A 13,121-nucleotide genomic window follows, 5' to 3' on the forward strand; every position below is an offset into this window, starting at 1 on the left:
GCTAAACCCAAAGAGGGGCGTGGCCGAGCACTTCCGCCCTCACCGAAGACGCTGGGCGCGTCAGAGGTCACGTGCTGCTCACACCTTGCTCTTTCACCACGTCGGTCCGCAATTCTGCGCATGAGCGAGACCTCTGGGGGGGGGAGGAAATGATAGTTTGGCGCCTGCGCAGTAGAGTAATAACAAAGCAAGCGGTTATATCGTTGGTAACAAGACTTGTTAAAAAAGCAAGGTGGAGATATGCATCTGGGCCGAGTCTCAGTCTCCTATGTATTTCGCAAAGGCAAGTGCCGCGCGGCGGGAGAGTCCGCGCGCTCGCTCGCTCCCCCCCCCCCAAGCGCGAGCGCTTCTCCAGCGCATGCGCGGCGCCTCTTTCTTGACGCGAGGCCACCGCCTCCGCTTGGGAGGGAGGGAGGGAGGAGCGCCGCCTTCTTCTTCTTCCTGCTTTCCTTCCTTGCCTGAGGGAGTGAGGGAGTGAGTGAGGTGGGGCGCAGCCATGGCGAAGCACACCGTCTCCTCCGCGCGCTTCCGCCGAGTGGACGTGGACGAGTACGACGAGAACAAGTTCGTGGACGAGGAGGACGGCGGCGACGGGCAGGTGGGCCCCGACGAGGGCGAGGTGGACTCCTGCCTCAGGCAATATCCTTCTGCTGGTTTGGCCCTTGAGGGAGAGGGGGAGGGGGGAGGGAACAAGGCTTCCGGCCCACCAAGAGCAGTGCAATCTCCTCGCCTCCCCCACACACCTCAGTACCATGCAAGTTGGGAGGGAGCATTTGGCAGGACACTTGAGGCATCCACAGAGAAAAGGGGCAGGCCCAGGGCTCTTCCACACAGCCATCTAACCCAGAAAATCAAGGCAGAAAACCCCTGGTTTGAACTGGGCCATCTGAGTCCACACTGCCATATATCCCAGTTCAAAGCAGATCATAGAATCATCCAGTCCAACTCCCTGCCAAGAAGCAGGAATATTGCATTCAAAGCACCCCTGACAGATCATAGAATCAAAGAGTTGGAAGAGACCTCATGGGCCATCCAGTCCAACCCCCTGCCAAGAAGCAGGAATATTGCATTCAAAGCACCCCTGACAGGTGGCCATCCAGCCTCTGTTTAAAAGCTTACAAAGAAGGAGCATCCACCACATGCTCATCCGGAGTTTTGGAGTTAGGTGCCATCTCTATGCAGATGACACACAACTCTACTACTCATTTCCACCTAATTCCAAGGAGGCCCCTCAAGTGCTGGACGAGTGCCTGATCGCTGTGGCTGTCTGGATGAGGAGGAACAAGCTGAAGATCAATCCCGACAAGACAGAGGTCTTCCTGGTCAATCGTAAACCAGATTGGGGTATAGGATGGCAACCTGTGCTGGACGGGGTTACACTCCCCCTGAAGTCAAAGGTCCGCAGCTTGGGAGTCCTCTTGGATTCATCACTTACGTTTGAGGCTCAGGCGTCAGCGGAGTCCAGGAGGGCTTTTGCACAACTAAGACTTGTGCACCAGCTGCGACCGTACCTCGCAAAGCTTGATTTGGCCGGGGTGGTCCATGCCTTGGTCACCTCTAGATTGGATTACTGTAATGCGCTCATGGGGCTGCACTTGAAAACGGCTCGGAAATTCCAACTGGTCCAACAGGCGGTGGTCAGGATGTTAACTGGCGCTCCTTACAGGGAGAGGTCAACCCTCCTGTTTAAGGAGCTCCATTGGCTGCCGTTTACCTACCGAACCCAATTCAAGGTGCAGGTGCTTACCTACAAAGCCCTGAACGGTTTGGGACCTGCCTACCTGCGTGACCGCATCTCCATTTATGAACCCATGCGCTCCCTTCATTCATCCGGAGAGGCCCTGCTCGCGATCCCACCTGCGTCACAGGCGCGTTTGGTGGGGACAAGGGACAGGGCCTTCTCTGTGGTTACCCCCCGACTCTGGAACACCCTCCCCAAAGACATTAGACTAGCACCCATGTTGGCAGTCTTTAGGAAGAACTTGAAGACCTGGCTATTCTGATGTGCCTTCCCAGAATAGGATAACCCCCAGCACCATGTCCCAGAAACACTTTATTAGAGTTAAGATTCTCTGCACATTGCACTTACTCAGAATTCCAACATACCACCGTCACATCCAGCACTTTTTAACCTGTACCCATCATTGGCCCGGCCTGATTTTAATGTGTAATAGTGTAATGTTTTTGTCATTGCTTATGTTTTAATTTTTGCTTTGTATTGTATTGTTATTGTTTGCTGTTGTTGTGTTGAGGCTTTGGCCTTTGTAAGCCGCATCGAGTCCTTCGGGAGATGCTAGCGGGGTACAAATAAAGTTTAATAATAATAATAATAATAATTTTTCATTTATGGTGGGAATGCCCCCAAGTGAAGAATTTTTGGAAGGATATATTTACCGAAATAAACAACATTATAGGATCAAATATTATGCCGGATGCTAGGTTAGCATTAGTAATGGACACCACGTAGCTGAATGTAGAAACAAGTAAGAAAGAATTGGTGACTATTTTGCTCAGAGTGGGAAGAATTATAATAGCAAAGAATTGGAAAATAATAACTAATCTAACACTGGAAGCAAGGTATAGGGAAGTTTGGAATGTAGCTTTAAATGATAAACTAACAATGGAAATGAGGGTATTCAGGGGGGAAATTAACAGATCAGATTTTGAGGCATACTGGTTGGTCTTTATTAAATATGTCTTAGAGAGCGAAAATGGAAAACAACAGAATTTGGTTGGTCAGGAATTTTGGAGATGACATTTAATTAATGGTTGATTTAGAAATACATGGTGAAGGAAATGATACTTGTTCAGGCCTTGGTGGTGGGGCTATGTGAACACTGATTATTATTATTATTATTATTATTATTATTATACCCTGCTTTATGAAGGGGACTCAGAGCAGCTTAACACAAAAGCATCAGCATAACAATTTAAAAATATACAAATATGCAAACATTAAAACAGGATTAAATATAACCAGAATTTTTAAAAATCCTAGTTAAAAACCGTCAAAACACATTCAAAGTTAAAAATCACAGCGCACCCTTAATTGATCTTAAACACCTTCATGCTTCTGAAACTGTGGGTCCCGATCCCAAATAGCGTCCCCTTAGCTCAACGTTCGGATCACAAAAAAATTGACAACGGTAAAGAGTTTCTGAATGCTGAAGCACTGAAGCAATGTTCGGCCTTTCTGCACAGCCATATAACCCAGAATGCTTTGAACTGGGTTATCTGAGGGCCCTTCCACACAGGCCTGTATCCCAGAATATCAAGGTAGAAAATCCCACATTATCTGAGTGTGGACTCAGATAAACCAGTTTAAACAGAATATCAAGGCAGATAATCCACAGTATCTGCTTTCAACTGGATTAGCTGAGTCCACACTGCCATATAATATATCAGTGTGGATATTGTACAGCTGTTTGGAAAAGGCCTTTGTTAGTAATAAATTGCAGCGTTGCAGTGGACTCAGCAAAAAATGTTTCAGGTGTACTCCACAAAAAGAAAAATCAGCCTGTTTAGCAAGCCTTGCAAATGCTTTTTATTACCAGTAAATACTTGTATTGTTGAGGGCTTTCACAGCCGGAATCACTGAGGTGCGTGATTTCCAAGCTGTATGGCCATGTTCTAGAAGCATTTTCTCCTGAGGTTCCATCTGCCACAAATGTCAGGAAAAAAATGCACTAACAATACGGGTCATACAGCCCGGAAACCACACAATGCCTGAGTAAATATTTTATTTTATACCTATTAGATATATCTATGTATCTGGGGTCATGTAAAATTCCATGGCAAAAAGGGAGTCACAAGTGGAAAAAGTTTAAGAAGCTCTGGACTAGATGACACTACTGTCTCTTAGCCAACACTCCCCACATCTTAATATGGATAGGAAGTATTGATGGCCAGTCAGGAGACTTACTGAAGTGACATATCTGAGATACTCTGAATATCAAAAGAATCATATGCGTATTTGCTTCATCATCATTATCATTCATTAATTCTTTGCTTAGGATTGAAGCCCGATTTTATAGATGATCACATATAAGAAGGCTTGATAAGGGATTACTCTCAAGTTACATTGCAGAAGAGTGCAGCTGAATTTTGATTATAGAGGTCTTTATGTGGGAATAAATCCACTCAAACTTCGTGGGATGAAATGAAAATAAATATACATATAATTTGCCTGTAAAAACAAAATATCATGTTTATACTGGATCTTATGGTATGTGTGTATGTATATATATGTGTGTGTATGTATGTATGTATATATGTGTATGTGTGTGTGTATGTATGTGTGTGTGTGTGTATATATATATATATATATAATCTGTTATATTATAATTAAGGTATGGTTGAGATTATAATTCTCGGATGGAGAGCAATTAATAAGTAATTAAATATGATGATGATGATAATTAACACAGCATGGGAATTGGGATAGAAAATAAAGAAGAGTGGACTGAGATTTGTATTAAGTAGTTCCCCACAGCTCTACCTCACCAGATTTCTGCATAAACTTCTGACTGACAAATGACTGCTGAGAGACTATTTTAACCCACACAGTTTTGAATCATAGAATCATAGAATCAAAGAGTTGGAAGAGACCTCATGGGCCATCCAGTCCAACCCCCTGCCAAGAAGCAGGAATATTGCATTCAAATCACCCCTGCCAGATGGCCATCCAGCCTCTGTTTAAAAGCTTCCAAAGAAGGAGCCTCAATATGAAGTTGGGGATAAAAAGGTTGCCACTAATGCCGAAATACCTTAAAGGCACCATCTGATATTCAAGGTGAAGCAGTGTCTGCCCTGGTTTGTGTTGGATGGGAGACTGTTAATAACTGTTAGGTGCTGTATGCTATATTTCAAAGGAAGGAACTACCTCTGAGTATTCCTTGCCTAAGAAAAGCATTTGATATTCATAGGATTGCCATAAATCAACCGTAGTTTGCACATACAAAACATGCATGTAACAGATGCTATTCACATTAAATCTTCTTCCAGTCAACACTGCTTTTATTTTTAATCAGCAATAAATAATTTTGCTCTAAAATATCCCAAATCTCAGCACCAAAACTCTTTGAGATTCAAAGGATCATTATAAATTAATAGGCAATTTAAAGGCACACACAACAGGTGAGCAGACAAGGCTTTCAGGACCTATTTTACCTTTTATTTAAAGTCTGGGGTCCTGCCATGTACAAAATAGTGGCTCAGGAGGGTGGATATATCCTGAAAAAAGAACACATGTTATCCTCTTGCTTCTCTGTTCACTTCTTTGTTTCAGCAGCCTGGGGACATTATAATTTTCCTGTTGTGAGTCACTAGGGAATCAGACTTGCTGATCTACTATAGATTGACCAGAGAACTACACTCCCTCTGCCTTCCTTTGTTCTATAAAATTGTTGTTTTGTAGGCCATTCTATTGCCTTTTTATTCTTTATTATATTATTTTATTTATTTATTTAGAGCTTTTATAACCCGGTCTTCTCGACCTCCGAAGAGGGACTCAGGCCGGCTGACAGCAGAAAATTCATACACAAACAGAGTAAACATAATAGCATCATAATATATTAATACAAATTACATTAATATACAGATCATACAATATCATACAATTATAAAATTATATATAAATAAAAGGAACAGAGGTGTGTATCTGTATCAGGAAGTGATTTATGTAAGAGCAAGCCAGTTTGACACTTGGTAGTCTTAGCTGTGCAAGGATTTTAAACTGCCTCCACCTTTAATACACAAAGCCTTATCTAACTTTTTACTTCCTTTGCTCCCTCTCTTCCCTTGATTTTGCCCTTACTTTTGAAAGCTGGGAAAGGGTGTGTGTGTACAATCTAAACCAGGGGTCCTCAAACCTTTTAAACAGAGGGCCAGGTCACAGTTCCTCAAACTATTGGAGGGCCAGATTATAATTTTTAAAAAACATGAATGAAATCCTATGCACATTTGTGCACTACAATATATTATTTGTAGTGCAAAAATACTTAAAAACAATACAATAATTAAAATGAAGAACAATTTAAATAAACTTATTAGTATTTCAATGGGAAGTGCGGGCCTGCTTTTGGTTGATGAGATAGGGTTGTTGTTGTTGTTGTTGTTGTTGTTGTTGTTGTTGTGTGCTTTCAAGTTGTTTAGTTGACCCTGAGCGAGGGCTGGGTAAATGACCTTGGAGGGCCATATCTGGCCCCAGGGCTATAGTTTGAGGACCCCTGGTCTAAACTATTGTTTCTCTTTCTGTTTTGTCATCCCATGATTAAACTAAACATAGAAAAATTGATCAATACCCCATAATTGCAATGTGAACTTTTTGGTCAGGTTATAAATTATAAATAATGGTACTTACTCCACCCCTGCTCTAAGAGTAACTTTCAGTATCCCCTGGGAAGCTAGTGGTCATATATAAGCTTGATGGCAAGGTACTAACTAATTGTAATTGTTTAGGGAACCTTTGTAGCTGAAGGGCAGGGTATAAATAGGTGTTCAGCCACCCCCCACTGTGCATATTTCACTGTCCCTTAAACCACCCTTTCCTGCTTGCAGAGATTTGGAGGAGGTTTTTGCTTTTTACATTCTCTAGCCAAATCAGTGTTTCTGCACTGCTGTGGCCCACTCCTATCTCAGTGTGAAAGGTTTGTACAGGCATTGTAAAAGTTAAAGACTCTTTTAAGTATTCACAATATATGAGTAAAGTGTGCTTAATATAGTTAGCATGGATATCCTAGACACAAGCAGTATGTTCTTGTGGGTTTTTTCGGGCTATATGGCCATGTTCTAGAGGCATTTAGGCAGTATGGTTTCTAGAAGCATACAAGCAGTATGGTTTGCTTGTAAATATTCAAAAGTGTCTGTATCTTTTGCTTTGCTGGTACGGGCCTAAAACATGTATTAAACAGTGCTAAATCTAATGGCATGAGAGAGAGGAGGAGTCACAGGACCACAGCTTTCAAATTTCCTGGTGTCAAACTGAAGCAGTAGAGGAAGTACATGCATTCTGCAGTGGCTTACCTTTTATGGAAACAGTTGCATCTAGTCTATGATAGTGTAACTAACTGGTATTGATATCATAAATATGGAAACATTAAAAATGGAAACAGATTGTCATATGAGGAGACTTTCTAGCACATTTCAGTGGCCTTCAAGAAATAATGAAGAGAAAATTAGAAAAATAAATCCTTTTCCTGAAATGTTTGCCCTTTTAGGCATTTACTGTGTTTTGAATTTTTTAAAAAGCCCCTCCTTAACATATGCTGAAGTGTGTGTGTGTGTGGGATGACAAAACATGATGAGTGCACAACCCACACCCTGATGGGCATTTCAAATCTTCTTTTAAAAAAAAAAAGGGGGGGGGGGTTGCCAAACATTGCTATTGACTCCTGGATAACTCTGGAAGCCTCCAAAGGTGATGACTATTCCCTTTACATCCCCTAGGTCTGTGTTTCTCAACCTGGGGATCGGGAGCCCTAGAGGGGTTACGAGGGGGTGTCAGAGGGGTCGCCAAAAACCATCAGAAAACACAGTATTTTCTGTTGACCATGGGGGTTCTGTGTGGGAAGTTTGGTCCAATTCTATCGGTGGGGTTCAGAATGCTCTTTGACTGTAGGTGAACTATAAATCCCAGCAACTACAACTCCCAAATGTCATGGTCTATTTTCCCTAAACTCTACCAGTGTTCACATTTGGGCATATTGAATATCCGTGCCAAGTTTGGTCCAGATCCATCATTGTGTGAGTCCACAGTGCTCTCTGGATTTAGGTGAACTACAACTCCCAAACTCAAGGTCAATGCCCACCAACCCTTCCAGTATTTTCTGTTGGTCATGGGAGTTAAATGAACTATAAATCCCAGCAACTACAACCCCCAAATGACAAAATCAATCCCCCTTCCAACCCCACCGGTATTCACATTTGGGCGTATTGGGTATTTGTGCCAAATTTGGTCCAGTGAATGAAAACACATCCTATATATCAGATATTTACATTATGATTCACAACAGTAGCAAAATTACAGTTATGAAGTCGCAACAAAAATAGTGTTATGGTTGGGGGTCACCACAACCTGAGGAACTGCACTAAGGGGTCACAGCATTAGGAAGGTTGAGAACCACTGCCCTAGGTTGCATTTGGTGTCAAACTGTTTTGACCCTTGAGTTTAAATGGCCATAGCACGGGCAAAGAGCATGGACTGCTCTTTGCCAACCCCGTCTTAAAACAGTACGAGGGGAAAAATTGAATCCTGTAGCACAAGTTCTGTTTCTTGTTTCTGTGTTTTAGTATTGTATTGTTGCTTGTTCCTGGGCAAACTTGGTGAGCATTTTAGTTTTTTGCTATCCTTATAGCTGTGTGCATAAGACAACACTGTTTTATCCTAGTACCTTATAGTAGAAAAGAGTGAATTTAAGCCAGAAAAGTTCTAGGTTAAATCTTGCTTCATCCATACATTCATAAATCACCTTTAGGTAAGCTACTACTCCCTCAGCTTCAGAACCAACCCAGAAATTATACTGACCTACATTGCCAGGCTGTTGTAAGGACTACTGTTCTTGTAAACGGAAGTTGGTGTTTGCAATATGTAAAATATCACTAGCTTATTAATTGTAATGGTGAGCAAGGCTGTGTTGTCCTTAACGTCTCTTTACAGGTAATATGACAGCTGCATTACAAGCAGCTCTGAAGAACCCACCCATCAACACCAAGAGTCAATCTGTAAAGGTGGGTCACCATGAGAATATTATGCTGTATTCAACATGGACAACAATAAAGTCAAGTGTATTGTCGAAGGCTTTCATGGCTGGAATCACTAGGTTCTTGTGGGTTTTTTCGGGCTATAGGGCTATGTTCTAGAGGCATTTCTCCTGACGCTTCGCCTGCATCTATGGCAAGCATCCTCAGAGGATGCTTGCCATAGATGCAGGCGAAGCGTCAGGAGAAATGCCTCTAGAACATGGCCCTATAGCCCGAAAAAAATAATGCCCTCCAGATTGTTTGAATTCTGATGCCCTCCAGATTGTTTGAATTCCAGCTCCTACTGATCCCAGTCAGTATGGCCAGTGGTTATGGATGGAAACATAATTGAAAACAGAAGTGAATGCCTCCTATCTTTCTAACCTCACAGTGGATTGGGTAATGCAAAATGCTAGTTTAAGATTTCCTTCAGATCAAACAGTTCTAATAGAGAATAGTCAGGCTCATTTTTGTCAAAATAAAAAGGGGGGGGGAAGTATAGAATACACTTGCAGGTTGTTTTGAGCCCTTGAAATGGAAGAAAGGTCTGTGTGAATATGAAAGTTCATAACTGAGTAAAAAGCAACAGATCTTACTAATTTGGAAAATTGTCACCTTATACTAATTAATTTTGATGCATTTAAAATCTCATAGAAGTATTCATAAAGTGGCGTGACTTAAAAATTAGAACAAATTAATTTTTCTGTCTGAGCTACATATATTAGTCGGCTGTGTTCAATTAGTATTTTGTTGCTTACTGGATTTCTGCAATAAATTATAATAGTGTTCCCATCCAGTGCATGTGTATTCAAAAGTACATTGAACTGAGGTCAGTAGAACTGACCCAAGAAGATGCACAGAGGATTATAATCTAAATCTCTAGATGGTAAAGCATTTTAATTTTTATAATTCCTTCTCTGTTCGAGACATTGTCTGGTTTTCTTTTCTAGGATCGTGCAGAAAGTATTGTCCTGAAGGTTCTCATCTCTTTTAAAGCCAGTGATATTGAAAAGGCAGTACAGTCTTTGGATAAGAATGGAGTTGATCTTTTAATGAAATACATCTACAAAGGATTTGAAAGTCCATCTGATAACAGCAGTGCTGTCTTGCTGCAGTGGCACGAAAAGGTACAATTCCTTTGCGTATGATGGTTGTACCTCTTAAGAACATTAACACTTTCAGCTTTTATTGCAGATTGAGTAACTAATTAAGTGATGAGGAATTGAATTACAGATATAAATATTTGAAAAATTATTTTCTAAAGCAGCTGTTTTCAGAGCTAAAATACTATGTTTTTGCACATTGCGTAGAACACCCAGCTTGAAGCAGCTGTTTTTAGAGCTAGAATAGATGAACCATCACAAAGAGAGGAAATTATATATATATATATAAATGCTCTGTGCATAACGAGTTCCCTAAAAACAAAACAAAAAACTACAGGGCCAAATGACTCCAAATTTGGCAACAAAACTCCTCACAATCCAAGGAGTGACCATCACTGAAAAACCCCTCCACAAAACACAAAACAAAACACCACAAAAATATAATGCTACTACTATATATTACTATATTAAATAGACTCATTCTATGTTAGAAGGGATTCTACCATGGTATTGGGGGAGAACAGACAGGAAGGAAGGAGAGCAGAAAGGAGGGAGGGAAAAAGGAAGGAAGGAGGGAAAGGGGGAGGAAAGGAAGGAAAGAAAAGGAAGGAGGGAAGGAAAGAAAAAGGTAACGAAGGAAGAAGAGAAAGTAGAAAAAAGGGAAGGAAATGCAGGAAAGAGGTAAAGAAGGAAGGAGAAAAGGAAATAAAAAATGAAAGAAGGAAGGAAACAGGGAAGGAAGAAAGGAGACAAAGGGAGAAGTAGAGAAAGGGGGAGAAAAGGAAGAAAAGAGAGAAGGAAGGATGAAACCAAAGAGCAAAAGAAGGAATGAAAAAAGAGGTAGAGAAGGAAGAAAGGGGAAGAAAAGGGAGGGAAGGAATAGGTAGGTACCTCTCTTTCATAATAGTCCAGATATCTACCTCTACTTTGAAAATTCTTATTATAGGCCACAGCAACGTGTGGCAGGGCACAGCTAGTAAGTTATATATCTATGCTGTGTGGTTTTCCACATAAATCATGCATGTAATTTATTGAGCATTGTTGTACCCAATGTAATTTTGGTCTGATTTCATTCAAACTTGTTGTAATTTGCACAGTAAACGAATAATACACAGAAGGATGATAGATTTAGTTGAGGTATTAGTGAAGAGAACATCATTCAACAAGTTATTTGTATCTTAATGCAAGCTAATGTTTCTGAAGCCATATGGCAATGTTTCTAACTCAGGGAATTGAATTATTTGAGTCCCTTTTTAATAGGCGCATGAAACATGTTTGTAGACGTCTGCATAATTATATTCTTATATTACGGCTTCTGATCTTCTATTTGTAGGCTCTTGCGGCTGGAGGTGTAGGTTCCATTGTCCGTGTCTTAACTGCCAGGAAAACAGTTTAAGTCCAGCCAAAAGTGTCCTTCTGCCGTGGGTGTAGGAAGTGCTGGTACAAAGACCAAAACAACCAAATGCCATCACTGCCCTGTGGGTAGTCTGTATGTGTGTCTCTCTGTCTCGGCTTGCCTTCTTGCTTTTTCATATCTGTGGCATAATACGCATATCAGACTTTTTTTTTTCTTGCTAAATGTTGAATAATGATAGAAGTGCAATTTTATTTTTTCAAAATAATATTTGATAAAGAGCATTTCACTGACACTTGTGTAAGTGTTTGCATAGGATGATTTGCCATTATTTTATCCAAAACCTACATACAGTTTTCTGTTTTTAATATCTTTTGGTTTTGGGTGGGGTCTTTGACCAATACCTCTCAGATGGAATGAGGTCAATGTTTGAAATTCCTTGGCCAGTCATTCCGTGTAATATGTATTGAGACTAGGGCAGCTTATGAGTACCAGAAACTGGACCTTGCATTTTACAGTCAAATTCTGAAACGAGTGTCTGTTGAAAGTCAAACTGCTATGGTAACGTTTTTCATAATTACCTCACCCAGTGTTTCTTTGCAATTTGTATTACATAATAAGACCAGAATATTTTTTTTCCAATTCACCATAGTAATTTAAAAATCTAGGACATACACAAAATGGTGTTAGGGCAGAACTACACTGTGATACAGGGTTGCTGTCAATAATCACATCCCTGTGTCAAATCCTCCTTTTTTTAACTTGTAAGAATTCTTGGCCTATGTCCTGGTGTCATGTGGTTCTCCACTAATATTACATTTTTTTTCTGCTGGTATTGAAATGTTATGTAATATTACATGTAAAAGACGGTTCTTCCCATTGAATGAAAGAGATGCAAGCAATTTTAACACCGGTGGGTGGGTGGGTTGATAGCACTGTTTCAGATACAATGTGTAATTATGCGGAAATCACTTTATCAGTGTTCAGAATGTAGGACTTAGAAAATCTTGATCTGTGCTCCTGATTTGGTTGTATTTCATGTTGTATTGAGAGAAGGAAAGTATTGACCAACAGGAGAAAAGTGCTGATAAATTTTTAAAAAATGAATTTCTTTGTGCATTCCAGACCTGGGAACAGCTTGAAAGTGCATGACTTAGGAGCAAATGTGTGTGTTTCATTTATACTCACAAATCTAGTAAGGAATTATGAAAACTTTGCTCATTTTTTATAACTGCCTTTTGTAAAATGAGAAATCAAAAAATAAAAGGTTCACTGCTAAATATTTACTTACATTGTCCATGTGTGGTGTTTGGGTTTTTTTCTTACTTGGGTGATGGCACTAAACCTGAGAACTGGGTTCTTGTTGTAGTCCAAAAAAGAAGCACAACTTGATAAACCAACCTAGACACAGCATATTATTTGAGAACACAGAAATGCTGGACCATTCTAACCACTACCATGTCGGACTACACAGAGAAGCCATTGAAATCCATAAGCATGTGGACAATTTCAATAGACAGGAGGAAACCATGAAAATGAACAAAATATGGCTATCAGTATTTTAAAAAAATCCTCACTATCTCTGAGGATGCTTGCCATAGATGCAGGCGAAACATCAGAAGAGAATGCCTCTAGACCATGGCCATACAGCCCGAAAAAACCTACAACAACCCAGTGATTCCGGCCATGAAAGCCTTCGACAATACAGTATTAAAAAACTCTAAAATTACAACAGCAAAACAACAGAGAGGAAACAATCAGGGACAGCTAATCACCTCTCAACAAAAGATTCCCCCAGGCACTAACAAGCCACAGCAAAAAACTGTCAGGTCATCTAATGCTAATCAAGGTGGCCAATTGAAACATTCACACCTAGTTCCAGCAGACAAGAGTTCTTTGCCCCACCCTTGTCATTCCACAGATAT

General features: G+C 40.7%; 1 protein-coding gene across 1 annotated transcript; it reads left to right on the forward strand.

The window, feature by feature from the left end:
* Nucleotides 1-416: 416 nt before the first annotated feature.
* On the forward strand, nt 417-12,482 carry ARPC5 (actin related protein 2/3 complex subunit 5). The gene is made up of 4 exons (XM_067467614.1): nt 417-639; nt 8,655-8,727; nt 9,690-9,866; nt 11,176-12,482. The coding sequence occupies exons 1-4, from the start codon at nt 497-499 to the stop codon at nt 11,236-11,238; spliced, it is 456 nt and encodes a 151-aa protein (XP_067323715.1). The 5' UTR covers nt 417-496; the 3' UTR covers nt 11,239-12,482.
* Nucleotides 12,483-13,121: the final 639 nt, after the last annotated feature.

The sequence above is a fragment of the Anolis sagrei genome, chromosome 4 (genome assembly GCF_037176765.1).
Source record: "Anolis sagrei isolate rAnoSag1 chromosome 4, rAnoSag1.mat, whole genome shotgun sequence".
In the NCBI taxonomy this organism is placed as follows: domain Eukaryota; kingdom Metazoa; phylum Chordata; class Lepidosauria; order Squamata; family Dactyloidae; genus Anolis; species Anolis sagrei.

What these genes read in the sequence shown, in the direction of transcription:
- ARPC5 (XM_067467614.1), top strand. Translation starts at nt 497, where the DNA reads ATGGCGAAGCACACCGTCTCCTCCGCGCGCTTCCGCCGAGTGGACGTG. An exon ending in GTGGACTCCTGCCTCAGGCA is followed by an intron (nt 640 to 8,654) that starts ATATCCTTCTGC and finishes ACGTCTCTTTAC; the next exon opens with AGGTAATATGACAGCTGCAT. An exon ending in TGCTGCAGTGGCACGAAAAG is followed by an intron (nt 9,867 to 11,175) that starts GTACAATTCCTT and finishes TTCTATTTGTAG; the next exon opens with GCTCTTGCGGCTGGAGGTGT.